Genomic DNA, 27,585 nt, shown 5'->3' on the forward strand with positions numbered 1-27,585 from the left:
TTGTAGCTTGCATGCTATTGCTACCTAGGCCATGACTTATCCGCTAAATTTAACAGGCCGGCCGGCCAGCTACCTACCATCTGCTAACTATTTCAAAAGTCAATATGTTGGCAGCGTGCAGCAGTTTAAAATTTGCAGCTTTGGAATATATGAATATTCGACGAATTAAAGTCGACGTACTTGCCGTACGTGCGTGCGGCGACTAGATATGATACAGCACATTGATTGATCAAGAGAAAATTGCTTCTATACCATCGACAATCTCAACAATGGCTGATTCGCCATCCAACAAAGCTCCAGTGCTTATATACCAGACACGAACAAATTCTATTGCTTATATACCACTAGCAGTTAGTCCAGCGTTATCTCACACCGGTAAGTGGCCAAAATGACTATTATGCCCTCAATGGCAAATAAGCAAACTGTGAAACATGTCCAGAAAAAAATTGACAACAGTCCCCCTCTATTTTCAACATTCCAGCAAATATATAGTGACTATCTAACAATTCCAGCATACAAATATTTGCAGCAACAGAGTAATACTCAAGAAAATCCACATCATTTAGAAGAGATTCAGCAAGCACCATATTAAATCTTACACAATCAGTACCAAGTTGACATCATCCAGAACCAAAATACCACAACCAAAATATGTTGTTCACACAAGCAAGTCTCTAAATAAAATAGCATGCAAATGAGGAGGTGCAATACATAAATAATATGCGAGATTTTAGAGAATTTCACGGTTTCAACTTTTTTTTGCTTCGACTGGCCATTGCTTGGCTGTTAGGCGCAGCTCTCTTCTTGCTTCGAGTGCCCATTGCGGGGCTGTTAGGCGCAGCAGATATGACCTTTGATCTGCATCAATTTTTTTGATTACATACTATGGTACACTCACAGAATATAGAGATCTCCAGAATATAAGTAAATTTGGTGCAGTTTTCATACCTTCTAGATTTAGAAGTAGTCTTCGATGATGTCGACTTGGCAACATCGTCTTCAATTGCATCAGTTGGACATGAAAGTAGAGCTAGCGCAGTTTCATTTTCTCTTGGACATGGAAGCAGAGGTAGTGTACCATCAGTTGCTTGATCTGATGTTGTACAAATAGCTTTTGTAATGGGTTTTTTCTTTCTTTTGTCCCTGCATGAGTTTCATATATTAGCTTAAGTAAGACAAGAGTAAGGTGGAATAGAAATCTCATATTGACATAGCAAGTACCTTTTTTGCTTTGCTACTTCTGCATAGGCTTCTAGTGCTTCAGGAGCAGCATCTTTGCAGCTTTGCGTCTATGTCCATAAGCTTTGCAAATTGGACACTGGTGCTGGCCTTTCTTTCCCTTCCCCTTGCTATTCTTAGCATCACTTTTGTGCCTCTGCACCTTTGGCCTCCCAGGGGCGCTCCTAAGGATTGGGGGATTCAAGAAGAATTCTTTGTTCACACTAGGCCATTGAGACATGTCAGTTAGGCCAGGAAGAATAGGAGCATAAGCTGCAGCGAACTTGGCAACGCTGTAACAATCATCAACGAAGTCTTCTATTGTGACCCCTCTAATTCCAGTAATAAAGCTAATTGCATGTTTGCAAGGCTTCCCAGAGACTTGAAATGCCCTGCATGTGCATGTCCTATTTGCTAGATCAGTGACGTGGCGCTTGCCACCTAGTGCAACACTCTCACTCACCTCTGCAATCATGTCATCTATTCTCTCATATTCAATGTCCAGCCCCCTGCTTATGTCATTCAACTCCTTCATGACACTTGGAAGCATACGCCTACCTTGAAATTTTCTAGCTACCCTTCTCCTCTTCTCAAACTTGACAGTAATCTTTCTCCTGATCTTGTCCATGAGCTGAAACAACATGAGACCTTTGTGCTTGCGGATCCAGTTGTTGAAACACTCGGCCAAATTATTTGTCACATAATCCACTTTCGAGGAGGTTGAATATTTGCTCCTTGACCATAGCCTGCTGTGGTACTTGTTTAAATATGCTATTGCAGCAGCCTTTTTCTCCTCTATGGCTGCCATGTGATAGTCAAACCCTCGAGGAGTCCATGAATAAGCAGCCGACCACAAATGATCATCAAAAACTTTACCATGAAACTTCTTCTTGAAGTTCACAACCAAATATCGCATGCATTCTCTATGTTCTGCATACCCAAAGACCTGTTCGATTGCAGTGTCAATCCCTTTTCTTGGTCATCCATAGTTTCTTGGTCATCCAACCTCCAAACATGAATTCTTCATTTACAATCCGTCTTCTTTGCCTGGCGACAATAAGCCCTGAATCGAGTAGGTTCACTTTTTTCAACCTTGAATTCGAACTCTTTCTTTACAGCATATGTAGCAATTGCCAACCTAAACTCTTCAATGTTGGGGTACTTTGCGCCAACATGCATTGGCGGGTTTTCTTTGTCATAAGCAATTTCTGGAATAGCATCCGGTCTAGCATCTTCCGCAACCCATTCCTCATCATCACTGCTATCCTCAACATAATCATTATTTGGTATATCTTCGACCTCATCATCACTATCGGAACCAACATTGCCAATTGAGTACTGGTCCTCCTCATCTACACCAACATGTTCATATTCTTCATGCGGATTGTCAAGATATGTATCTGTTAGGCATACACTAGCTTCATCAATGAAGCTACTTGGTTGACTAGGCAGTGCTATAGATGGTGTTTGGTTCGAAGGAGTACATGGAACATCAACATTATCACTTCCCTCAGAATATTTGATGATCAAATGGCCACTTCTCTTCTGATCAAAACAGGCAAACATTTTCATGCATTCTTCATCATTTGACACAGAGATATTTTTGCCACTAATGGAATCAAAGTACTCAAGAAATATATTATCCTCTGAGCATAAAGCAAAATTTCCGGCAATACAAGCCAGCAAATCCTTCATACTTGTCCTACTACCCTCAATAATCTGCCAACTAAATATCGAATCCCCAGTGATTTTGGTTCCACTGCCACAAACCTTCACCTCTACTGTGTAGCTACAAGACCGGATCATCCTATGGATGATGCAAACCATTTCAATTGTGCATTCTACTACCAAAAACTGCAGCAAAAAGGGATAGAGAGCCCGAGAAATTACCTAGCACAAATAGCAGAGAGAGAGGTCGAGCCGCATTCATCAGCTATGCCGTCCTCCTCGTCGGGCATGGAATTCTGGGGCAGATGGGCTGCTGCAAGTGCGCCCACAACGGAGTTGATCTTGGGGAGGGCCTTGGCCGTCGGCGCCACTGCTCCGCTCTCCACCTCGCCGGAATCCCCGATGCTAGGGTTCTGGGCGACATGGCCACTGGGAGAGGTTGGTGCTGCTGGCCCCCATGTGTTGGCCGTCAAAGACGCGGTGAGACGCGGTGGTACAGGCGCGGCGGCGATGGGGCCATGCGATAGGGGCTGGGGAAGCGCCGACGGCGGTTCCGCCATGAAGCACCGCCTAGATAGCATCGAAGATGCGGTGGGCGAGAGACCTGGGGAAGCGCCAGCGGCGATTCCACCATGATGCGGCACCGGAGGGGGGTGGGGGAGTGGCGGTGGGGGTTGTGGTGGCGCCGGCGGGGGTTCCTCCATTGCGGCTCGCTCGAGGCCGGTGCTACGCTGCGCGTGCGGATTGGAGATGGTCGGGCGTGGAGTCGTGGCATGGGGAGGGTCGGGTGCGTGCGTGAGTTGTTTTTTTTTCTAAACTAAGGGTAAATTTGGAATTTGTGGGAAATCTGACAAGGAAAATGGACACTATCTAATGGCAGACTAACGGCAATGGCAAAAAAGCAATAAAATTTGTTCGTGTCTGGTATATAAGCACCGGAGCTTTGTTGGATGGCAAATGAGCCATTGCTGAGGTTGTCCATGGTATAGAAGCAATTTTCTCATTGATCAACCTACAAACAATAGACTTCCCCATTGGAATTAATATATTGGTTTCAAATTGCAGCATAAAAACTTGACCGTGCATATAGTTGGTTTAGTTACCTTTCTTCCATTCACACGAATTCATAGTTCCATTTCATTTGGTTGATCCAGTCTCACAGTTACCTTTCTACACAGTCGCACCATAGTGACACCGGAGGCGACACCTCGCTGCTACTAGCATCCCCGCCTTTGGCTCCCTTGCCACGGTGGTCGCGGGCTTGATACCAAAGGAGGGGAACTCATTTTCCGCTTGAGGGGTCACTGTACAAGCAGAAAGGCACGGTGACCATCTTGCTGGGGCAGCGGCCCTGGGAAGCGGTGGTGCCTCTTTGGGTGGTATGGCTGCACTGGGCATCGGGAAATCGACATAGGGAGCGAACGACATATGGAGTTTGGCTTGGACGGAGGGTGGTGTCGGTGCTCTCTCCCTAGAGCTTCGAGACCATGGCCTGGTGTGGGACGCCTGACGGCAACTATTGCGCAGTACGGAAGGTCGTCCGATGGTTGTTTGGTGGCTAATTTGCTCATATATCTGTGGTGGTCCTGTTCAGGGACGAATTTAAGGGGTCGAGGGGAGTAGTGGTTCTTGTAACCACATTTTCTCACGCCATCATAGCTTCGCCTTCTCTATGCATGAAAGCTGGCTTCGTTCCTAGTGTTGCTACAGACCAGGGATGTCCACCATGGACCGTGGTGTTGTGGTGGCTCCGTTCGTGGTGGTGGGCATGGTTACCTGGTGGTGAAGACGTTGGGCTTGCTCCTCATTTGGAGGACTCTAGCTTGCGAGGATGTCTGAGAGGCGACTCTGAATGTGGTGGTTGTTGTGTGGTGTTGTTGGTCGCGTGGGCGGCGGAGCACTGACCAGTGGTGATTGTCGATGTTGTCGTGTCGGCACCGGGATGGTGGCACGGTGACACTGACACTTGGGAGTGGACTAAGGGCGGTCATGCCAGTTAAGGTGTCGAGTGGTTTGTCGACTGTGGTGGTGGTTGGCGGTGGTGAGATGCCACCTCAGGCAAATGATTGGGCATGATGCTACGATGAGGGGTATGGTGAACTCCACGTGAAATCTTAGCACCAGTTTCGAAGGATGTCGAGGACGGTGGCTTCCTTGGATTGCACCTCCCTTGAAGGATGGATCTTGAGCTCTTGGGGTGAAAACTCAAGCTTTGGCCTCGACCGGAGTGCGCGTCCGTGATGTTCCCGTTTCTTCCCCCTTGTGTGTGTGGGGGGGGGAGGGGAGGGGGAGGCTTCGGAGGTTCAATCTTCTAATAGACTATGGTGGTATGTTGTTGTCCTTTGGTTTTCCGTCCTCGTCTAGGCAAGTGCATGGCCTCGGAGCTAGTGACAAGGAGGCGGCTCCAAAGAACGCCTTTGTGTTTTTGGGTGTCGAGTCTGGTCACTTAGGTGACAGTGTCGTCGGCTTATTTGGTATGCGGTCTCAAAACCGTTGTGTGAGTTGTTGAGGTAAGTCGGAGCGGTGGATTTGGATCATATTGTAGGATGTTGTATCCGGTCGCTTGAGACGCAGCCTTGAAGCTGGTTTAGGGGTCTCACTTATATCTGTTTATGGTCAGTTTCCAAATTAACTTGTTAATTATTACTCCCTCCTTTTTCTCTAAAAAAAATTATTACTCCCTCCATCCCATGATATAAGGGCATTGTTGACACTTATTTTCTATACGAAAAGGTAAAGCTCCGGCTGATTGCTCGAAAAGAAAACATTTCTATACGGTAACATGGTGATAATTCCATGAGCGGCCGCGCCAACACTAAATCACTTTGACAAAATGGGGATTATATAGTTTATTGTAATATTATATCTTCAGAGGCGCAGCAACCTTTGACAAAGTTCCAGAGATGCATATACTATTACTCCCATGGACAAACAAGTAGGAGTAACTATCTACACATAGTGTGATCGCATGCAAATTGCAGCCTAGGCTGGAGTAGTCTACTAGCTGGATTAATGGCTGCACTAGGAAAGACGAATCTATACATGTGCTCCCTTCGTCCGGAAATATTTGTCCTAAAAAGGATGGATCTAAACTTATTTTAGTTATAGATACATCCATTTTATTCATTTTAAGGACAAGTATTTTCGGACGAAGGGAGTAGCTTCCTAGCTTTACGTCTGCATTTCCTGTGCGGGCTAAGCTATATATTGATTGATTTTAACTCGAGTTAAAGTACATGGTTTAGTTGGCTGACAAGTTGGCGGTTGTAATGCTTTAGCGAGTGCTCATATTCCGCGCCAAGACAAGCGCCAAAAGTCTATCTAATCTGTTCATATTAGATGAGGTCACCGCAGTTTATTTGACTTTCTTGCAGCTTATGCCCGCTGTCCGCACGCGTGCACAGATGTATCCGGCATTAGTCAACTTATATATAATTTTAATATTCGCAAGTTAACATCGACCACACGTCACAACACATGCCTTCTAGTTCTAGTCTGTCTGAAACTGCAATAGTTTTTTTTTTGAAATGGAGGAAGACCCCTCTGCATCTGGACGATGCATGCAGCCATTTTATTAATTGTTCACATAAGACCTTACAAAGTAATAGTACAATAAGACTAAAGTCACCGTCTAAGTAATATCTGCCGCTACTCTTATTCAATTGATGAAGGGATGCTGATAGTCTGGGGCTAGCTAATACCAAACAGACCTTGCAGCCAAACCTACCATCTAAGACTTGAGGTCCCATTTAGGACGCCAACAGGGTATGGGGCACCCACTGGTCCGACGCACTCATCAACCAGGACGCCTGCCGGGTATGAGGCCGCCGCAGCCACCTGCCACCAATTCATCTTCAGAACTGTACTGCGGCATCTACCTTGCCCGGCCTAGCTGCCGTCGACGCCACCACGACGCCAGACCGCGTCACCCTCTTGCGCGAGTCCATCTCCGCGCATCGGACGCCGAGTCACCACAATGCCATGCCGCCGAGATCCGAAGCCATCAATGAGTGAGATGAAGCACCGCTCCACCAAAGAATTCGTCCTCTGGTCCCTCGATCACGTGTGTACCTCCAAGAATGACGCCCCAAAGGGGGGAACGACACTACAACGCCGCCGTCATCCGATCATCCGATTTAGGGTTTCCCCCGGAGGTAGAAGAGAGTGGCCTTGAACTTCTCCACGGCGATGCCTTCAAGAAGGGAACGATGTAGATAGCGCCACCACCGCCGGCCTTGACAATAGCCGAAAGCAAGTTTTCACCCAGATCTGTTCGAAAGAATCCAACTCCCGTGCACGGCCGCCACCACCACCAGGCTAAGCACTCGCCGCCGCCGGCACCTCCACGATGCCCAGAGGCCGCAAGACTCGCCGCCACCACGCCTGGGCCGCCGACCACTGCTGCCAACACCAACCCCACCATCCACCGGACCTGGGCAGGGATTCCAGATCCATCCCCCACCACCACCACCACGAAGGGGAGGAGGCAGCACCAGCGAGGGACGTCAGGAGGGGGGAGGAGCCGAGGCAGGGCCAGCCCAACACCCGGCACCACCAGACAGATGGGAACGCCCCGCAGAGTCCCCAACTACGTGCGAGAGAGAGCCACCCCACCGCCGCCAACGCCACACGGCCTTTGGCCGGCGATGCCCCAGGCAGCGGCGAGGGAGGAGGTTGAGGCGAAGGGGGCGACGGGGGCGACGCTAGGGTTCCACCTCGGGGCGCCCGCGGGAGCGCCTCGGGGAGAAACTGCAATAGCTAGAGAACAACTTGAGCTTAGTTGTGGCGCTCTCACACGAATTATCTTCACACGTATTCTGAGCACTCCCAAAGAATTTGTAGCCACTTGCACCTGCAAGAAATCCTCTATAACGCTATGCTAGCTAGTTTTAAAAAGCGCATATTCAATTGAAATCCTCAATTAAAAATGATTCGTCTGATTTTGACCGGATCAACAATTTCTCAATCTTCCTCATTCAATTATTTTATACTATTGGCTCACACTATGCTATCTAATTTTTAATGCCTTACAATTAATTAAGGTGTCCAATTTAGAATTGGGTCATACGATTTCAGCCGGGTCAACAATTTCTCAAGGAGCTCTCTCATTCAACTCTTTTAATTCCCTATGTTGCCTAATTGTTGACCGGGTCAACGTTTTCTCAAGGAGCTCTCTCATTCAATTCTTTCATGCAATTAAGGTATTGAATTTTGGATTTGATATACGATTTTAACTGGACCAACGATTTTTCAAATCAATCAGCAACAACCGGTTTATAAAAACACATCAATTCCACGCACCCTCTCACCACCTAAAAAAGAGCGCCACCATGTGATACTGCAGCACCAACATAGTATGTGCAGTCATGGACGCAAAAATTTCCCCACATAAATATATGTTGTTAGCGGATAACACAGAAGCACAACACCAAGGGCCCATCAAATCACCGTATTATGAATAAAAAATAAAACATACTCCATCATCTCCCCCGGCCAAACTAAATATTCGATCAGTTCCTAAATATAAGGTGTACTAGTTTGTTGGAAAGTCAAATTTCTTTAACTTTCACCAAGTTAAGAGAAAAAAATACCGACATCCACAATGTTATAAAAAGTATGAAAATTCATTTCATGATGAATCTAATCATACTGATTTGATATTATGGATTTTGATATATTTCTCTACAAACTTGATCAAACTTAAAAGTTTTGAATTTTCAAAGAAAATACATCTTATATTTTAAAACAGAATGAGATGTTTTCTAAGAAACCCAACAACACCAGCGGTGCAACAAAGCCTGCCCAACCCTTCTACTTAAGATGAAAAGCCAATGACACGGCTTTGCTATACGCAAGAGCTTCAAGGCTCGTCGGATTGGTTAGCCCCTCGATCACGATAGCCATGGCACCTAGGAAGTTTCCATCTGCATCTCTGTATACCGCACTAGCAGCGCCCCGATCACCAACTCAGGATAAGTCTCCATTTACGGTGATCTTAGCATGTCATATTCGGGGCCAATCCATGTCTCCTTTACGGGATGAGTTGGACGCGTAAGAACACTAGCTTTCCCAATGTTCTCAAGCTCATCAAGAAATCTTCCGGGGGTAGAGAGCAACTTGAGCTCCAATTAATTTAGCACCCAAGGAGAGCTATATCAGCGGCGGAGCCCCAAGCACAGAGCCTGGCCACTAAAGGCCAATGCCCATGAGAGAGAGTATTGATGGGGAGAAGGAGAGTGTGGCCCAGTAAGAAGAAAAGGCCTAAGATAGGCAGCAAGGCAAGATTCAAGAAACAAAAGTGGGATGGGTGATAGAGGGCATCTCATATGCGCCACTCCTTGCAGCATACGTACATACATAAGCTCCTATTTAGAGCAGATCCTATTGGACGCGCACATGCATTAAACGGAGGCTGTGACGCCCACGTGCAATGCAAGTTGGGCCGACCCACTTCGGGTTGGCTGGCTTCCACATGTGGGTTGCTCGATTCTTCTTCGTTTGCTGGCATTCACGTGCGATTTTTCTTTATTTTTTCTTTTTGTTTTCTGTTCGGGTTTTCGTTCCTGATTTTTATTTTCCTTTTCCTTTTCTTTGTTTTTTCCTTCTCTACCAGGTTTGGTTTCTCCACTTGTTTCGTCTGGTTTTTGTTTCAGTTTTTTCCTTTCTCTTTTTCCAGATTTTTTATTTCTTTTGGTTTTTTCTGTTTATTTTTTCTTTTTCTTTTCCTTTTCCTTTTTGTACATTATACAAAGAGCTCACCTGTGTATGTACAGCAAGTTTTATAGTACATTTAAGAAAATGTTCACAGTATATGAAGGAAATGTTCAATGTATTTTTATAAAATGCGCATTGCTCATTTTAAAAATGTTCAGTGTATAAAATAATAATCAATAATGTTCAATGTGTATTTCAAAATTGTTCAGCGTATATCACAAAAATGTTGAATGTGTATTTCAATATTGTTCAGCGTATATTACAAGAATGTTCAAATGTATATTAAGAAGACATTCGTCGTATATAAATTTTTTCAGTAACTGTTAAGAATTTCGAATTTGTGTTCATGTTTTAAAAAAATATTCATGTTTTAATAGTTTGTTTGAATTTCAAAATCTGTTCATGATTTTCATACATTATTCGCATTTTTCAAAGAAATGTTGAAAAAAATATCCCGGATCTGCCGCTGTACCCAGTACTTTTAAGTTTAGCATTGTAAATTGGCAACCAGCCCTCGATAGGTTGACGGGCTACGAACGCTGATGTCGATCAAATGGTTTGGAGGTTCGACTCCAACTTTTCCCTTCCATTTTTACTTATATTATGTTTGAGCCAGCGAATGGACCGGCCCGTATTCACGCTCGTTCAGCGAAGGCTTGATGATTTGCCGCACACGAGCGGCAAACAGGAGCACTCCCGACGATTTGCTGCACGCGAGCGGCAAATAGGAGCACTCCCTATTGACTGCGTACCCCCCCCCCCCCCCCCCCCCCCCCCCGCGCAGCGTCTGTTCTATATGAGCCGACCCAATTTGACTTTCCTCCATGAACCAGTTTTTCATTGCTTCTTGTTTTGTTTTTCCTTTCTTTTTTGCTTTTTCATTTCTCTTTTTCCATATTTTTCCTTTCTTATTTTTCAAACTCATGAACTTTCTATAATTCTTGATTCTTTCCAAATTCATGATTTTTTTTATTCATAATTTTTTAAAGGCACAAACATTTTTTCGAATTCATGGACGGTTTTCATGAACTTTTTTTAAAATCATGCACAATTTTATAGATAAAAAAATATAATACGTGAAAATTTTATGAAATACAGGAACAATTTTCAAATTCAAGATAAAAATGAAATCTGAGAATATTTTTCACATTCCTGAACGTTTTTTAGAAAATTTGGAAGAATTTTAGATTATTACAGGAACAATTACCAAATTAAAGACATTTTCAAAACCAAAGAACATTTTTTTGGAATCTAGGAACATTTTCCAATTCATGAACATATTTTGAAATCACAGGGCATTTCTCAAATTTGGAAACAATTTTTGAATTTTGAAGTATTTTTAAATCCAAAAACATTGTTTCAAGATTCATGATTTTTTTAATCTGAAAGATTTTTTTGCAATTCCAAACATTTTAAAATTTGTAATCAATTTTCGAACTTTTAAGAACATGATCCAAGTACCTCCTGAAAGAAGACCGGTGCTGCTAGCTACTCCGGCGCGCGGTGTTCACAACTAGTAGTGGGGGCGTCCTTCTTGAGGTAACTAGAGCCGGTTTTCTCAGGTTAGTTTCTTCTTTTTTTTCATTTTTGCATTTGTTTTTTCACTTTTATTTTTCAATTTATTTATTCTTTGGATCATTTTGTTTATTTTATGGTTTTAATTTTCTTGGTTTTCTTAGTTTCTTTTTTGGTTTTACATTTTACATTTTTTTTTTATATGTCAACAACATTTTACATGTTTGACATATTTACAATAGAAATTCTAAAAATTAAAATATATGATCAACATTTTGTTTGTTCATATTTTAACATTTTAAATGTTTGATGATCACTTATAAGATGAACATTTTTTAAGACATGGTCCACATTTTATCCATAAATTATTTAATATGCTTGGTTAACATTTTCATACAAAAGGATTAATATTTTTGAATACATGGTCAACATTTCTTCAAACGCTTGATTAACACTTTTACATACATGATCAAAAAAATTCATCATTTTTTATTACATTGTCAATATTTTTTATTCACATTTAAACATTTCAGAAATGATTTATTAACCTTTTCCAAATACTTGTTCATTTTCTTTGCCAAATTCCCGATTAAAACTTTTATATACATGATACAAAAATTTATCATTTTTCTAAAACATGATCCACATTTTTACTATACACGTTCAACATTTTTTACATCTTGTTCAACATGATTAAAACTTTATATATATATATATATATATAATTAGCAGAATAACTTATCTGATAACACTTCCGCACTGCACGCTCAACGCAAGTGCACTCATTGTTTGAACCAAGTGTGCTGCAACACTCACACGAGTGAACTTCCCGTCGGAAAAAACTGCACGCGTTGATTTTTCGGTACTGTTTTTGCTCTAGTTTTTTAACCGTTTATCGGAACAAGGCGTGAATATACCGTTGAAAAGCTATGGATTAGGCACAACTTCGCCATGTTGAACACTTTTTGAGATTCCTCATGGTTTAAGAGCAGTTTTAAAAATGGTGTGGCCCATGACGAGTGGCAGCGAGCGTTTATTCGCGATTTCTTCTAAACCGCTCGTCGGAACGAAGCAAATAATACACCGTTGAAAATATATCGTTGATGCGCATCTTTTTCATATCTATTATTTTCTCTAATTCGTTACGGTTTAAAGGCAGTTTAGAATTTACTAAATCGCGGAATTATGTTTTTCAAATTTTTTCAAATTTTCAGTATTGTTTTCGCTCTAGTTTTTTAACCGTTTGTCGAAACAAGGCGCGTAATATATCGTTGAAAAGCTTTGGACGAGACACAACTTTCATATGTTGCAATGTTTTTTAGATTCCTTATAGTTTTTAGTTAATTTTGAAAATCATGTGGCGGGCGACGAGTGACAGCTGCAGTTTTTCGCGAAATTTTTACAAACCGCTGCTCGGAACGATACGCCGTCGGAAAGGTATCGACGAGGCACAACTTTTTCATGTAGAACACTCTCTCTAATTCGTTACGGTTTAAGAGCAGTTTTAAATTTACCAAAATACGGACACTCTGTTTTTCGCGACACCCAAATCAACGTGCGTACTTCATCCGACTGAAAACCGCACTGCATCGGACGAAAAGCCGCACTGCATTAGACGGGCAAGAGAACTGCATGGTTTCCTTTTTGTGGGACGTAAATTTTTGAAGACGAGGAAGAAAACCGCACTGCTTTTAGACGGAAAAGCGCACTACATCAAAGAGTCAAGCGAACTTCATGATTTTTTGTCGGGCGTAAATTTTCTCAGATGAGCTTTTGTGAGTTTTTGTCGTCATTTTTTATGAAAGAACGCACTGCTTCGAACGAAAAACCGCACTGCATCAGAAAGTCAAGCAAGTCAAGCAAACTTCATGATTTCCCTTTGTTGGACGTAAATTTTCTCGAACGAGTTTTTGTTTTCTTTTTTTAAACATTTTTTTATAAACAAGAGTGGACCGCAGAGACGAGTGCAAATGAACCTCGACATACATGGAAGTGAACCACATTACTATTTTTTGTTTCGCTAATTTTTTCACACTTCCATGCTTTGTGCATGTGAACACCATCACTCTCAAAAGTGAACCACAACGGAGGGCCAAACACACTGCAGCGTTGCATTTGATATAGTGAACAATGGAGGAGTTTTATTATAGTGAACCACGTGGGAGAACAAAGTGAGCTTCAAAACATATACTCTATATCTTTTCATTGTTTTTAAACAGCCACACACACAGCCATACACACAAAATCCACAATGTCACCAGCTGAACGACAATTGAGCACTAGCCGTGACGTACTAGATCACACCCCAGTGGCGTACTGCACCTGCAAACTACACCATGCCACTGAACTGCATATTCGAAATAAAAAAAGGCTGGCTAGATGAAACTTTTTCTATAAAAATAAAAGAAAAAAATGCTGCCCGCGCCACCAAAACTGTAATCACGCTGCAATTAACTCCTCGCGTGATCCGGGTGCACTGCTCGCATGATCCGTGTGCACTGCACATCCAAAATCCAAAAAAAGAAAAAAAAAACTCCTATGACCCGCACAGCCACCGAGGTGGAGCGCCATGGAGGAGAGCAACTCCACTCCAGCTTCGGCCACCCCTGGATCTGCATTTGTGTTGTTGTTGACGCCGTTTTTTCTCTCCGCGCTGACAAGTTGACTGGGATTCTGAATTTCTTGAGGTGGTTCTTCACTGTGCTCAAACAAGCCGCAAAGCATACTAATTTGAGATTTTACTGCACTAAATTCATCAAAATCAACAACAAAAGTGGATTGTCTCACTGCAGGCCGCGGAGACATCTAGTTCATTTTTTACACAGTGGACTGAACGAAAATGCCAGGCGAACTCCACAGTCGAGGCGCAAGTACTGCAAATAGAGCTGCACACAGGTAAAATCCTTAGTCGTCCACAAATCATGCATGCCTTTTCGTTTGTAGACCAGTTTTCGAACTACAAGAAGATAAGTTGGCTGAACCTCATGCCGGGGGCACCAAACAAACTGCAAAGAGGAATTAACGAGCTGCATTAGAAATTTTACTGCACTGAATTCACAGTGCACTGAACGGAAACCGTTCTGCACACCTAGGAGGGAGGGAAGGGAAGGGGCGGCGGATGGATCTTGGCAAGATGGGGGTCACCAGTACCCGCGAACCACAAGTCACACACCATCGTACTCCTCGTCGTTTTTGTCAGCTCCACCGCACTGTACATCTACGCACCGCCGAACTGCACACAGGAAACGAGATGGGGTCAGGAAGATGTGGTGTTCGGCGGGTGAGCACTAGGGAGGAGGATCCAAGGAGTCGGGGTGGTGGTTGCCATCGGAGGAGTGGGTGCTGTGGGGTTGGGTGGCCCGTGCGCCAGCGGGGCACTATGCCGGCGAGTCACGGAGAAGACAGGGTAATCGCGGGCCAGGAGTTAACGAACTGCACGATGTCCTCCTATTGTTGTAACAGGGGAACAGGGGCGGTGCTCACCTGAGGATCCCGCCGGCGGACGACCGGTTGAGCTCGCTGGAAGCGGAGCCGTTGCTGTTGTCATCACCGGCGTGCCCATGAACTGCTTGACATTAACACCCACAACCGCATCTCACACAGCCGAGCTGCACATCCACGGGCGCCAGACTGGACGCACGATCCCTGCTACCGTAGCCACCGTGTATCTCCTGGCACATCGTCGCCGTCCTAGGAGAAGAGATCCAGCCCATATCGGGCCGGCCATGGGAGGGAGCTGGCGCTGGAGGAAGATGGCGCTCCATCGGATACCTTCCATCCGTCCGGCGCGACGGCATGGTGAAAGGCGATAGATGAGGGGAGGTGGAGCGGGATCCCACCGGATCCGGTGGTTGCCGGGCAGGGCATGGCCGCCGGAGGTAGTTGGCTGGGCGAGGGCCATGGCCCTGTGCGGCGGCGGTGGGCGGGATAGGAAGGCGGGTCAGGGGAGGCATGTGGGGCGGAGGAGGGGCAGGGGTGGGTGGTGGTGGTGGTGGGGTGGGGCGCCGCGGTTGTCGGGTCCGCCCCGCGGTCACCGGCTCTCCGGAGGGGTTGTGGGCGACGGGGCTTGGGGAGTTTTTTTTTTTTTTTTTTGAAACGGAACACAGATTGCATTCCTCCTACATATCATTGCTGGGCAAGTCCCCAGCTACAAGGTTCTGAACAAACTCTGGGAATTGTCCCAGCCAAGTAATACATGCACCAGAGTTTAATGTTGCTCCAAACGCTGCTAGCCTATGCGCCATTCGGTTACATGTTCGTGAACAGTTTACAACACATACATCTGAAAAACCTACATGTAACTGAAATTTAATCTCTCTGAAAATGGCCCCTAGTGCAGACAGGTCATATTCCTCAGTAGACACAGCCCTTCTTAACTGTGTAGAATCTGTTTCAAACATCACTCTATCACAGCCCATTTGGCTAGCAATGTTTATTGCATACAACATAGCCACTGCTTCAGATTGGAAAGCATCAGCCATATGTTCCAGTTTGCCAGCACCTGCAGCTACAGCTATACCTTGATCATTTCTAATGATAAATCCCCAACCTCCATCATTGGAAATCCTGTGAAAAGCTGCATCAGTGTTGATCTTCAATATTCCTGAAGCTGGTCTTGTCCACTTTTGCTTTGGCTGTTGGGCTATCCCCTTCCCTTTCTCCTGTACCTTCATGACATTTATAAAGTGATAATCAATAGAAGAGCAAATTTCATTCGATGGTTTAATGGCCTTCCCTTTATTTGCATTGTTTCTTTCATGCCACCAAAGCCAAAGTAATAAACATGTTTTTAACTTGATCTCCTCCCTCAAATTAATAATTTCTTCGATGAAGTTTAAAGCATTAACACAGGGGATTAGCTGCAGCCTAACATGCTCGAGTTGAGCCATTCTCCATATTTCTCTTACTTTCTTGCATTTGATGAAACAGTGCCCCCCATCCTCATCCAATCTATAACAAATAGGGCAACGAGTGTCAACTTCCATACCTCTGTTTTGTAGCTTTGTTCGCAATGGTAAGCTATTGGTTGCTAGCCTCCATAAAAAATGGAGCACTTTGTTTGGGAGGGGCATTGTCCATAGTTTAAGCCAGTCAAATCCACCATCTTCTTCAGCTGCACTTGAGGTAGATGTTAGACCTGAGAGAGATTCTCGAGCTGCACAATCTATTGCTACTTTGTATGCAGATTTTACTGAAAATATACCTTTTTATCATAGTGCCATGCCGTGAAGTCCTCGAGATGATCTTGGATTGGGATCTGAAGGATACACTTTGTATCTTCCGGGGTAAAAGTTTGCCTCACTAGTTCTTCGTCCCATTTGTTGGTGATTGGGTTAATTAGCTCACTGACTTTAGTTATCAAATTATTGCCCCTATGGGAGACGACCCTTCTGGTGTTACCTCTCGGAATCCATGGGTCACTCCATATGTCAATATCCTTGCCATTCCCAACTCTCCATATGATTCCTTTTCTCAGCAGCTCAACACCCTTTAGTATGCTGCGCCATGCATAAGAAATGCCACTACTTGGTCTCGCCCGCAGAATTGAACATCCTGGGTAGTATCTACTTGAAAGAACCTGGGCACAAAGAGAGGAGGGGTTTTGGAGCAGCCTCCATGCTTGTCTTGCCAGCATTGCCAGATTGAACGCATGTAGATCCCTAAATCCCAAGCCTCCATTTCTTTTTGATCTAGTAAGCCTCTCCCAGCTGACCCAATGCACTTTATTTTCCTTATCCATTTGGCTCCACCAATACCTATTAATCATGGTGCTCAGTTCTTCACATAGGCCCTTGGTGAGATCAAAGCACGCCATGCTGTAGACAGGAATAGCTTGTGCCACGGCTTTTATTAGAATTTCTTTCCCTGCCTTCGAAAGTAGTTTCTCCTTCCAACCTTGAATCCTTTTCCATATTCTTTCCTTTACATATTCAAACATCTTCGCTTTTGCTTTGCCAACATATGTTGGAAGACCTAAATATTTTGATGCAAGGCCCTCAGTTATAATGTTCAATGTCCTCTTCATTTCTTCCTTTTGCCAAGGCCTCGTATTTTTACTGAATAAAATGGATGACTTGTCCTTGTTTATCATTTGCCCTGAGCAGCTTCCATATATGTTCAAAATGCGTTCAACTTCTTGAGCACTGCTTGCACTAGCCTCCATTAGCAGCAGAGAATCATCTGCAAAAAGTAGGTGACTAACACTAGGAGCTCCTCTGCATATTTTAATTCCTCTAATTAACCCTCTCCTTTCAGCATTGTGCAGCATGGCTGAGAACCCTTCCGCACAAAGTAGAAACAGATATGGGGAAAGTGGATCCCCTTGACGAAGTCCCCTTTGGGGTGTGATTGTTTCGGTTACATCCCCATTCACTTTAATCTTGTATTTGACAGTGGAGATGCACTTCATTATCAAATTCATCCACCCTTCATCGAAACCCAGTCTATGCATCATCTCCTTTAAGAAGGTCCATTCGACACGGTCGTATGCCTTGCTCATGTCTAGTTTTATTGCTGCATAACCTACTGAGCCATTTCTTTTCCTCTGCAAGAAGTGTGTTAGTTCATATGCCAGCAGAGTATTATCAGAAATGAGGCGACCAGGCACGAAGGCACTCTGGTTAGGCGAGATTATATCAGGAAGAATTATTTTGAGCCTATTCGTTATTACCTTGGAGACCAGCTTGTATACCACATTACATAGGCTTATTGGTCTCATATCATTAATCTTCACTGGATTGTTATTTTTCGGGATTAGCACAATAAGTGTATCATTCCAGCCCTCTGGCATGTTTCCTCCCCTCAGAATATGAAGCACTTCCTTGACCACTTGTTCTCCGACAATTTGCCAAAACTTTTTGAAAAAAATAGCAGGCATTCCATCGGGACCCGGGGCTTTGAGGTCACCCATACCATTTAGTGCTGCTTTAACCTCTTCTTCAGTGTACTCAGCACACAAAACATTGTTCATGCTCTCAGTCACCCTCGGTTGTACAACATGCATAACTTCCTCGATGTTGCTCCCTGTCACCGTGGTGGAGAAAATGTTCAAAAAGTAGTTTGCAATATGTTCCTTTAGTGCATCTTCCCCTTCTGCCCAGCTTCCATCATCCCTCTGTAACTTTTTAATTGTGTTTCTCCTTTTCCTTTCAAAGGCAAAGGCATGGAAAAATGATGTATTTTTGTCCCCAGACTGTAGCCACTTTACGTGGGCTCGTTGTCTCCAGTGAGTATCCTGCTGGTGTTCAAGTCGGTCCAGTTTCTCTTGAAGAAAATGTTCTCTTGAAACTTGGTCTTGGCTGATGTCGCCCCTTCTCACTTCTTCCAAGTCTTTTTTTAAATTTTTTATTCTTTTCTGAAGATCTCCCAACATGTTGACATCCCAGTTTTTTAAGTCGCCTGCAACCTTGCTTAGCATACCTTGAGTAGTAGTGTCCCCTCTCATCCTTGCTGTGGCCCAGGCATTCTTTACAATGACCTCACAATCTTCCTCTTGTAGCCATCTTGCTTCGAATCTGAAATTATGTGCTCTTTTCCTGAACCTTTGGGCCCCAACGGATCCATCTATGTGGATAATCACAGGCCTGTGATCTGAATGGCGCGGGTCGCCGTTCACCACTTTAAAGTGTGGGAACCTTGTACACCAACTTCTCGAACCTACCATTCTGTCTAGCCTTTCCTTTATGTATCAGCTAGCCTCCCAACTCTGATTGCGCCAGGTGTACTTATCTCCTACATAGCCTAAATCCTTAAGGCCACAATCATCAAGAGCCATTCGGAATCCCTCCATTTGACTTTGTGCTCTAGCTGGCCCTCCCTTCTTCTCATGGTTAAATAATATTTCATTGAAATCGCCTGCACATAACCATGGAAGGTTCAATTGTTGCTTAAGAATGCGCAGGAGCCTCCAAGTTACTTTCCTTCTATCAGTAGATGGTTCCCCATAAATACCTGTGAAGCGCCATTTGAAACCATCTTTTTCTATCACTTCTGCATCAATATGATATCTTGAGTAGTTGTGCAACTCCAACCTTATTTCTTTCTTCCAAAACAAAGCTAGTCCTCCACTTTTTCCTTCGCAGTCTCTTACCACCATATTGCTCATTCCCAGCATCCACTTGAATTTCTCCATTCTCCTCTCATCCATTTTGGTTTCAGACAAGAAGAGGATGTCGGGGTCCTCCTGCTTCTGGAGGTCCAGAAGCCCCCGGACTGCCGGGCCATTCCCCAGTCCCCGGCAGTTCCAAGCTATTATTTTCATTTTGATTCACCGGGCTGTCCTTGCAGCCCAGCGTTCTCTCCATCTGTTTTTGTGTTTCCCTCATTTCCCTCTTGCGTTGCTAACTCGCCATCAACTTCCATTCTAGCTCTCTTCAGTATCTCTGCTTCCAAGTCTACATTCATCATATCAGCATTTCTCTTCTTCAGAATAGTCTCAAAGGGCTCATTTTTTTGTAGCTTCTCCTTCGTTCTTTCACGTCGCTTGAAGGTGCCAAGCTTCAGGATTTTACCTGGCCTGATTCCCCTATTGCTTTCTTCGTTATGTTCATCTTCCTTCTGCTGGCTCCTCTCCTTTTCTTCCTGGCCAATCTTCAATTCTGCTAAGTTAGATTTTGGCATTTCCTTTTCCTGGGACACCAACTCGGAAACTGTAGAATGTGCTGTCTTTTTGCAAGGACTAGGTCTCAGGTTTAAATTTGTAATCTCCCTTGGCTGCTTGTTTTCCTCAAACACCAACTCCTTGCCCCTTACCCCTCTATTCATATCATCCTTAACTGGCTTTAGGGGGCTAGTGACTTCTTTCTCTTCTCCTCGTCTTTCTGATTTATCTCCATTCGTTCCTGCCGGTAGGCTCTTCCTCCAGGATGGACCGTCACTCCCATGTTTACTCCCCTTGCTACCTGCACTATGTGTAGCCCAAAAGTCTCCACGATCACTTGAGCTCCTACTCCGTTCATCACTGGAACTTCCGTTGTACATGCTTGCGCGCAGCCAAGGACCAAACTGTCTGTCACCTTCTCTTTTAGTCCTAGACGGGCAAGCCCTTTCTGTATGACCAATAATACCACAATTGTAGCAAAAATCTGGGAGATGCTCATACTCAAATGAGACAATTTTCTTCTTCTTATTCTCTATATCTTCAACTCCCATCATTTCCTCAAAAACTTGCCCCTGCTCCTCTTCTTGTTCTTCTTCTATTTCTATGGTTATAAACCTCATAATAGGGACTGTTATGTCCATCTTCACTTTGATTCGCATAAATACTCCCACTGCACTTCCATTATCGTCCAAATCAACATCCAAAAATTCACCAATTTGATCACCCACTAGTTCCCCTGTTTCTGTGCTCATCATTCCCATTGGTATGCCATATGCTCTCACCCATATAGGAATCGACTTAAATTCATAGTCATCTATAGTTTTGCTTGGCACAAAATCTTCCATCACCAGTAAATCTTTGTTAAACATCCAGGGTCCACCTCTTATTGCTTTGTTCTTGCTCACATCATCATGAAACTGAAACAGGAAGCGATTTCTACCCAGACCCTTGCATTCCACCCTAGAGAAAGGGCACCAAGCACCACTTAACGCTCTTCCTAAATACTCTGCTTTTGCTGGTTTTTCAGACAAGAGCTTACCCACAGCCTGAAGCTTACTCACCTCCGGGGAGCAAGACTGTTTCTTCCCTATCTTGATGCTTTTCTTTTCTGCGTCTGTGAGCTTGAGATTTCTTAACCTTCCGTCCACCCCATCCACCTGAGGAGCCATCCCGTCGCCCATGCTGGCCGCGACCCGCAGCTCTGGGCCAAAGCCGCCCTATCAGCCGCCTTGGAGTACCTCCGCCTCGCGCCGCAGCTCCGGGACAAAGCCGATCCACCAGGTGCCGCCGGTCACTGCTGTCGCGCTCGCTGGATACACACTGCTTCCTTCCACTGTTGGGCTGCTCGGGATTTGGTGGTTCCTCTCAATACTTGGATTGGATTTGGGGATTTTGCCAACCGGACTTCTTCGCCGCGCCTAAATGTGTGCTCTAATACTCTGACGGGGAACCACCTGAGATGCTAGATCACACACCTGCTGCTGGGGATTGAGAGGGGACGGAACAAATCTGGATCTTTTTGGTGGAATTGGAAAGAAGGATTGAGTGCCGAGCGGCAATGCAGCCGACAGAGAAACACTGTGGCGAGTGGCCTCGAAGACGCTGGAAACAACACCAACCGTCACGAGCGGACGGACTTCAGGACACGACGAGAGGAGTAATACGGGGCTTGGGGAGTTGGGGGTATGGTGATGGTGTGGGGCGCCGATTGGGCAGGGGAGGGAGGTTGTCGAGCTCGGGGGGAGTGGTGGGAAGTGGGAGGAGGGGTGGGTTTTGTTTGCTTTTGGTTCGGGGTGTTAGCAGAATAAGCCTCGATGTTAGAAGAATAAGGTCTTAAGCGGGTCTTATCATAATAGACCCACCCTATATATATAGGGCTATTTGCATTTCTGTCCCTAACTCGAACCACCTAATCAGATTTGCCCCTAGTTTCGAAGCTTGCTCAAATTTGCCCCTCCGCCGTTAGGTGACCTTATAGAAATGCCCTTCCGTGCCGTTTCTGTTAGGTCAAAGGCCTTTGACCGTCTACCGGACGTTTTCTGGACATTTTGCCCTTGTCTCCGTGTGTCACTTACATGTGGGACCCACTCAAAGAAAACAGAAAAAGAAAAAACACTTTCTCTGACCCCTCTATCTCTCACTTACACGTGGGTCCCAACTAATAAAAATAAAAATAAAACTAGATATGGACCGGTCAAACTCTGTATAGGGCCCACATGTCATTGTTCAATTATTTTCTTGTCAACTCCTATGCTGAATATTCTCGTTTATATTAAATTAAACTAATGTGCACCTAAACTAATTCCTTTGAGGGTTCCCGGCGGCGACCAAATCTCGTGGCGGAGGCACGCCGGGAGGCTTCGGGGAGGCCGGCTGAGGGAACCACACGATAGTCTTGGCTCGACCGCATCCATATATGGTGTCTTAAGACCATATGGTCACCGGAGCTGATGGCGAAGACCGTTCCCGCGGCGACTCTGGGCGGCGCAAGCGAGCGAGCTACTGTGCAAGAGGGAGAGGCTAACAGGGTGTGCGAGACTAAGGATATGACTAGGGGCACGATGGCGATGCTGCTGGGGCTCGAGGAAGACTGAAGTGTGTACTTCAACGACGGCGGCCATGGTAGTGCTCGGAGCTCGCAGGGAAGATGACCGGAGGTCACGAGGCCTTCTATAGAGGACGCTCACATCTTTCGAGGTACCTCAGGATGCTCGGGGAACGTAAGGGGTCGGCCAGGGAGCTTCAATGGCGTTGAATCGGTGGCGGCTATTCGAGATCGGAGGCGGGGAAGATGCATTGTGGCACTCGGTCCTGAGTTTCTCTAGTCGAATTCGTAAGCTGGGAGGGCGAGGGCATCTCGTACAAGCTTCCTAGCGAGGTGGTGGCGCTTGGGGTTGCCGTTGGTACGAAGGCAGCAGGGACGGTGGCGCTCTGCACAGGGAGGAAGGGAGAGGGAGGGAGAGGGAGGGAGGGAGGGAGGGAGAGGGGAAGGTGTGGAGGAAGGGGTGCGGCGCGTGGGGAGCTAGTGGCGGCGGCGCACGGTCCTTGGGCAGCCGGCGCTCGCCGGAAGTGTGAGAGAGTGGTCATGAGGTAGGGGAAGAGAGGTGGGAGGTGAGAGAGACACCGTGAAGGGGCCACATGTAAGTGTGTTAGAGAGAGGAGGTGAGAGAAAGAGTTTTTTATTTTTATTTTTTCTTGAGCGGGTCCCACATGTAAGTGATACATGGAGGCAGGGGAAAAATGTCCAATAAACGCCCCGTAGACGGTCAAAGCCCTTTGACTGGACGGTGACGGAACGGAAGGGCATTTTTATAAGGTGAACTAATGGCAGAGGGGTAAATTTGAGCATGCTTTGAAATTAGGGGCAAATATGAGTAGTGGGTTCGAGTTAGGGACACAGATGTAAAAGACCCATATATATATGTATATATATATATATATATATATAGAGAGAGAGAGAGTGATAGAATATTTAAAGTATATACAGAAGCACAAAAATAAATCGAAAATGAAAACATAAAACATAAAAAACGAGGTTAGGACCTGTCGGATGCGGGCCGGCCCATCTCGCACGCCCCTCAACCGAGTCGAAAGAAGAACTCAAAAGCGAGATGTAGGGGCGCCCCTCCACGACAAACAGCCGGAGCGACATGAAGGAAATATGCCCTAGAGGCAATAATAAAGTTATTATTTATTTCCTTATTTCATGTGTTTATTATTCATGCTAGAATTGTATTAAACGGAAACATAATACATGTGTGAATACATAGACAATATAGTGTCACTAGTATGCCTCTACTTGACTAGCTCGTTAATCAAAGATGGTTAAGGTTTCCTAACCATGGACATGAGTTGTCATTTGATAAATGGGATCACATCATTAGGAGAATGATGTGATTGACTTGACCCATTCTGTTAGCTTAGCACTTGATTGTTTTAGTTTATTGCTATTGCTTTCTTCATGACTTATACATGTTCCTATGACTATGAGATTATGCAACTCCCGATTACCGGAGGAACACTTTGTTTACTACCAAACGTCACAACGTAACTGGGTGATTATAAAGGTGCTCTACAGGTGTTTCCGATGGTACTTGTTGAGTTGGCATAGATCGAGATTAGGACTTGTCACTCCGATTATCAGAGAGGTATATCTAGGCCCTCTCGGTAATGCATATCACTATAAGCCTTGCAAGCAATGTGACTAATAAGTTAGTTGCGGGATAATGCATTACGGAACGAGTAAAGAGACTTGCCGGTAATGAGATTGAGCTAGGTATTGAGATACCGACGATCGAATCTCAGGCAAGTAACATACCGATGACAAAGGGAACAACGTATGTTGTTATGTAGTTTGATCGATAAAGATCTTCGTAGAATATGTAGGAGCCAATATGAGCATCCAGGTTCTGCTATTGGTTATTGACCGGAGACGTGTCTCGGTCATGTCTACATAGTTCTCGAACCCGTAGGGTCCGCATGCTTAACGTTCGGTGACGATCGGTATTATGAGTTTATGTGTTTTGATGTACCGAAGGTAGTTCAGAGTCCCGGATATGATCACAGACATGATGAGGAGTCTCGAAATGGTCGAGACATAAAGATCGATATATTGGATGACTATGTTTGGACTTCGGAAGTGTTTCGGGCAAGTTCGGGCATATACCGGAGTACCGGGGGGTTACTGGAACCCCCCCGGGGAGTGTAATGGGCCTATTGGGCCTTAGTGGAGAAGAGGAGGGGCGGCCAGGGCAGGCCGCACGCCCCCTCCCCCTCTAGTCCGAATTGGACAAGGAGGGGGGGCGGCGCCCCCTTTCCTTCCCCCTTCTCCTACTCCTACTAGGAAAGGAGGAGTCCTACTCCCACCCCCTTGGCGCGCCCTCCTCCTGGCCGGCCGCCTCCCCCTAGCTCCTTTATATACGGGGGCGGGGGGCACCCCAAGACACACAAGTTGATCATTGATCTTTAGCAGTGTGCGGTGCCCCCCTCCACCATAATCCACCTCGGTCATATCGTAGCGGTGCTTAGGCGAAGCCCTGCGTCGGTAGCTTCATCAACACCGTCATCACGTCGTCGTGCTGACGGAACTCCCTCGAAGCTCTACTGGATCGTGAGTTCGTGGGACGTCACCGAGCTGAACGTGGGCAGATCGCGGAGGTGTCGTACGTTCGGTACTTGGATCGGTCGATCGTGAAGACATACGACTACATCAACCGCGCTGTTATAACGCTTCCGCTTACAGTCTATGAGGGTACGTGGACGACACTCTGCCCTCTCGTTGCTATGCATCACCATGATCTTGCGTGTGCATAGGAAAAAATTTGAAATTACTACGTTCCCCAACAGTGGCATCCGAGCCAGGTTTATGCGTAGATGTTATATGCACGAGTAAAACACAAGTGAGTTGTGGGCGATACAAGTCATACTGCTTACCAGCATGTCATACTTTGGTTCAACGGTATTGTTGGATGAAGCGGCCCGGACGAACATTACGCATACGCTTACGCGAGACTGGTTCTACCGACGTGCTTTGCACACAGGTGGCTGGCGGGTGTCAGTTTCTCCAACTTTAGTTGAACCGAGTGTGGCTACGCCCGGTCCTTGCGAAGGTTAAAATAGCACTAACTTGACAAAATATCATTGTGGTTTTGATGCGTAGGTAAGAACGGTTCTTGCTCAGCCCATAGCAGCCACGTAAAACTTGCAACAACAAAGTAGAGGACATCTAACTTGTTTTTGCAGGGCATGTTGTGATGTGATATGGTCAATACATGATGCTAAATTTTATTGTATGAGATGATCATGTTTTGTAACAGAGTTATCGGAAACTGGCATGAGCCATATGGTTGTCGCTTTATTGTATGCAATGCAATCGGCCTGTAATTGCTTTACTTTATCACTAAGCGGTAGCAATAGTCGTAGAAGCAATAGTTGGCGAGACGACAATGATACTACGATGGAGACAAAGGGGTCACACCGGTGACGATGGTGATCATGACGGTGCTTTGGAGATGGAGATCAAAGGCACAAGATGATGATGGCCATATCATATCGCTTATATTGATTGCATGTGATGTTTATCTTTTATGCATCTTATTTTGCTTTGATTGACGGCAGCATTATAAGATGATCTCTCACTAAATTTCAAGGTATAAGTGTTCTCCCTGAGTATGCACCGTTGCGAAAGTTCTTCGTGCCGAGACACCACGTGATGATCAGGTGTGATAAGCTATACGTTCAAATACAACGGGTGTAAGACAGTTTTGCACATGCAGAATACTCAGGTTAAACTTGACGAGCCTAGCATATGCAGATATGGCCTCGGAACACTGAGACCGAAAGGTCGAGCGTGAATCATATAGTAGATATGATCAACATAGTGATGTTCACCATTGAAAAATACTCCATCTCACGTGATGATCAGACATGGTTTAGTTGATTTGGATCACGTGATCACTTAGATGATTAGAGAGATGTCTGTCTAAGTGGGAGTTCTTAAGTAATATGATTAATTGAACTTTAATTTATCATGAACTTAGTACCTGATAGTATTTTTGCTTGTCTATGTTGTTGTAGATAGATGGCCCATGTTGTCGTTCCGTTGAATTTTAATGTGTTCCTTGAGAAAGCAAAGTTGAAAGATGATGGTAGCAATTACACGGACTGGGTCCGTAACTTGAGGATTATCCTCATTGCTGCATAGAAGAATTACGTCCTGGAAGCACCGCTGGGTGCCAGGCCTACTGCAGATGCAATTGCAGACGTTGCGAACATCTGGTAGAGCAAAGCTGATGACTACTCGATAGTTCAGTGTGCCATGCTTTACGGCTTAGAACCGGGACTTCAATGACGTTTTGAACATCATGGAGCATATGAGATGTTCTAGGAGTTGAAGTTAATATTTCAAGCAAATGCCCGGATTGAGAGATGTGAAGTCTCTAATAAGTTCTATAGCTGCAAGATGGAGGAGAATAGTTCTGTCAGTGAACATATACTCAAAATGTCTGGGTATAATAATCACTTGATGCAACTGGGAGTTAATCTTCCTAATGATAGTGTCATTGACGGAATTCTTCAATCACTGCCACCAAGCTACAAGAGCTTCGTGATGAACTATAATATGCAAGGGGTGGAAAAGACTATTCGTGAGCTCTTCGCAATGCTAAAGGATGCAGAGGTAGAAATCAAGAAGGAGCATCAAGTGTTGATGGTCAGCAAGACCACCAGTTTCAAGAAAAAGGGTAAAGGGAAGAAGAAGGGGAACTTCAAGAAGAACGACAAACAAGTTGTCGCTCAGGAGAAGAAACCCAAGTCTGGACCTAAACCTGAGACTGAGTGCTTCTACCGCAAACAGACTGGTCACTGGAAGCGGAACTGCCCCAAGTATTTGGCGGATAAGAAGGATGGCAAGGTGAATAAAGGTATATGTGGTATACATGTTATTGATGTGCACCTTACTAATGCTCGCAGTAGCACCTGGGTATTTGATACTGGTTCTGTTGCTAATATTTGCAACTCGAAACACGGACTACGGATTAAGCGAAGATTGGTTAAGGACGAGGTGATGATGCGCGTGGGAAATAGTTTCCAAAGTCGATGTGATCGCGGTTGGCACACTACGTCTACATCTACCTTCATGGTTACTTTTAGACCTGAATAATTGTTATTTGGTGCCAGCGTTGAGCATGAACATTATATCTGGATCTTGTTTGATGCGAGACGGTTATTCATTTAAATCAGAGAATAATGGTTGTTCTCTTTATATGAGTAATATCTTTTATGGTCATGCACCCTTGAAGAGTGGTCTATTTATATTAAATCTCGATAGTAGTGATACACATATTCATAATATTGAAACCAAAAGATGCAGA

The 27,585-nt window shown here is 45.0% G+C and overlaps 1 protein-coding gene across 1 annotated transcript; it reads right to left on the reverse strand.

Moving 5' to 3' along the window:
* Positions 1–13,866: 13,866 nt before the first annotated feature.
* Positions 13,867–20,895, reverse strand: LOC123114741 (uncharacterized). The gene is made up of 3 exons (XM_044536168.1): positions 16,103–20,895; positions 14,599–15,782; positions 13,867–14,347 (listed from the first exon to the last, which is right to left on the reverse strand). The coding sequence occupies exon 1, from the start codon at positions 20,893–20,895 to the stop codon at positions 19,372–19,374; it is 1,524 nt and encodes a 507-aa protein (XP_044392103.1). The 3' UTR covers positions 13,867–14,347; positions 14,599–15,782; positions 16,103–19,371.
* Positions 20,896–27,585: the final 6,690 nt, after the last annotated feature.

This window comes from Triticum aestivum, chromosome 5B (assembly GCF_018294505.1).
Source record: "Triticum aestivum cultivar Chinese Spring chromosome 5B, IWGSC CS RefSeq v2.1, whole genome shotgun sequence".
Taxonomy (NCBI): Eukaryota; Viridiplantae; Streptophyta; class Magnoliopsida; order Poales; family Poaceae; genus Triticum; species Triticum aestivum.

Excerpts from the sequence above, each read along its gene's own strand:
- LOC123114741 (XM_044536168.1), bottom strand. The coding sequence starts at position 20,895 with ATGGGCGACGGGATGGCTCCTCAGGTGGATGGGGTGGACGGAAGGTTA.